The sequence below is a fragment of the Emiliania huxleyi genome (assembly GCF_000372725.1).
Source record: "Emiliania huxleyi CCMP1516 unplaced genomic scaffold EMIHUscaffold_5127, whole genome shotgun sequence".
NCBI classification, from domain to species: Eukaryota; Haptophyta; order Isochrysidales; family Noelaerhabdaceae; genus Emiliania; species Emiliania huxleyi.
This window is the reverse complement of record NW_005198147.1, coordinates 1-1,619: the sequence shown is the minus strand read 5'-3', so window position 1 is coordinate 1,619 and position 1,619 is coordinate 1. Positions and strand designations below refer to the sequence as shown.

Below are 1,619 nucleotides of genomic sequence, written 5' to 3'. Positions count from 1 at the left end.
GACTACTTCCGGCCGACGTCGGGCAACTCGCTCTGCGACATGCTTGCGAGCTCCACCAAGCACGAATTCTCTCCCGACGAGGTGGCGTGGTACACGCCGACGTACCTTGGCAGCAACGCTATGGGAGGCTCCGCGAGAGCCTGGCCTAGGGACAACGTTCCTGGAGACGAGCGGGCTTACCTGCCGTTCTGGGGTGGTGCTGGGGCTCGTTCGGGCTGCTGCCACAGCTCGCTGACATCAGGCGCTGCGTGGGGCCAGACGTTCGACCTCTACGTCATCACGGCTCCGCCGCCGCCCTCGCCGCCCTCGCCGCCGCCCTCGCCGCCGCCCTCGCCGTCCGCCGCCCCTCGTACCAGCTGCTCGACCTCCGCGCCGCCACCACGTACCAGGACTCGAGCTTGTTCGACAAGCAGGCGCCCGTGAGCGACCTGTCATACGCCGACAGCACGACGGGACGGCCGTGGGCCGAGTGCGGCCAATACACAAGCCAATGGTGGGGCGTCGACCTCGGGAGCGAGGTGTATGTGCGCTACGTGCGGCTGCAGAACCGCAACGACTGCTGCGCGGAGCGGCTGACGGACGTCGACATCTATCTCGGCACGACGGCAGAGACGTACACGGGCAACGCGCTGGTGAAGTCAGACGTGAGCGTGTTGTCGAACGTGATGTTGGAGGTGGAGATCAACGCGTTGGGGCGCTACATCTACCTCAACCGGCCGTCTGCGGCGGGGCTGACGGTGTGCAAGTTCTACGTCTTCGCAGGAAATCGCAATGGTCCACCTCCTTCCGCGTCGCCGTCGCCACCGCCTCCCTCCGCGTCGCCGTCCCCGCCGCCTCCGTCGGCCTCGCCGCCGCCGCCGCCGCCATCCGCGTCGCCGTCGCCGCCGGCTCCGTCCGCCTCACCATCTCCGCCGCCGCCCTCAGCATCGCCGTCGCCCCCGCCGCCCCCAGCATCGCCGTCACCCCCGCCGGCATCCGTGTCGCCGTCGCCGCCGCCTCCCTCGGCATCGCCCTCGCCCCCGCCGCCGTCCGCCTCACCATCGCCACCGCCTCCGTCCGCCTCGCCCTCGCCGCCGCCGCCTTCCGCCTCGCCGTCGCCGCCGCCTCCGTCCGCGTCGCCCTCGCCGCCGCCTCCCTCCGCCTCTCCCTCCCCGCCACCTCCTTCCGCGTCGCCGTCGCCACCGCCTCCCTCCGCCTCTCCCTCCCCGCCGCCGTCCGCCTCGCCGTCGCCGCCGCCGCCTCTGCCGCCGCCTCCCTCCGCCCTGCCTGAGCCGCCGCCGTCCGCCTCGCCGTCGCCGCCGACGCCGTCCGCCTCGCCGTCGCCGCCGCCGCCTGACGTGCAGCTGCTCGACCTCCGCGCCGCCACCACGTACCAGGACTCGAGCTTGTTCGACAAGCAGGCGCCCGTGAGCGACCTGTCATACGCCGACAGCACGACTGGACGGCCGTGGGCCGAGTGCGGCCAATACACAAGCCAGTGGTGGGGCGTCGACCTCCGGAGCGAGGTGTATGTGCGCTACGTGCGGCTGCAGAACCGCAACGACTGCTGCGCGGAGCGGCTGACGGACGTCGACATCTATCTCGGCTCGACGGCGGAGACGTACACGGGCAACGCGCTG

At 71.9% G+C, this 1,619-nt stretch overlaps 1 protein-coding gene across 1 annotated transcript; it reads left to right on the top strand.

Moving 5' to 3' along the window:
• Positions 1-39: 39 nt before the first annotated feature.
• Positions 40-1,600, top strand: EMIHUDRAFT_256681 (hypothetical protein; the record flags this gene model as incomplete). Its single annotated transcript, XM_005766363.1, has 3 exons — positions 40-273; positions 390-752; positions 1,377-1,600. Coding segments are annotated over 3 exons (821 nt in total), but the record flags the coding sequence as incomplete, so codon positions are not given.
• Between the last annotated feature and the right edge of the window lie 19 nt (positions 1,601-1,619).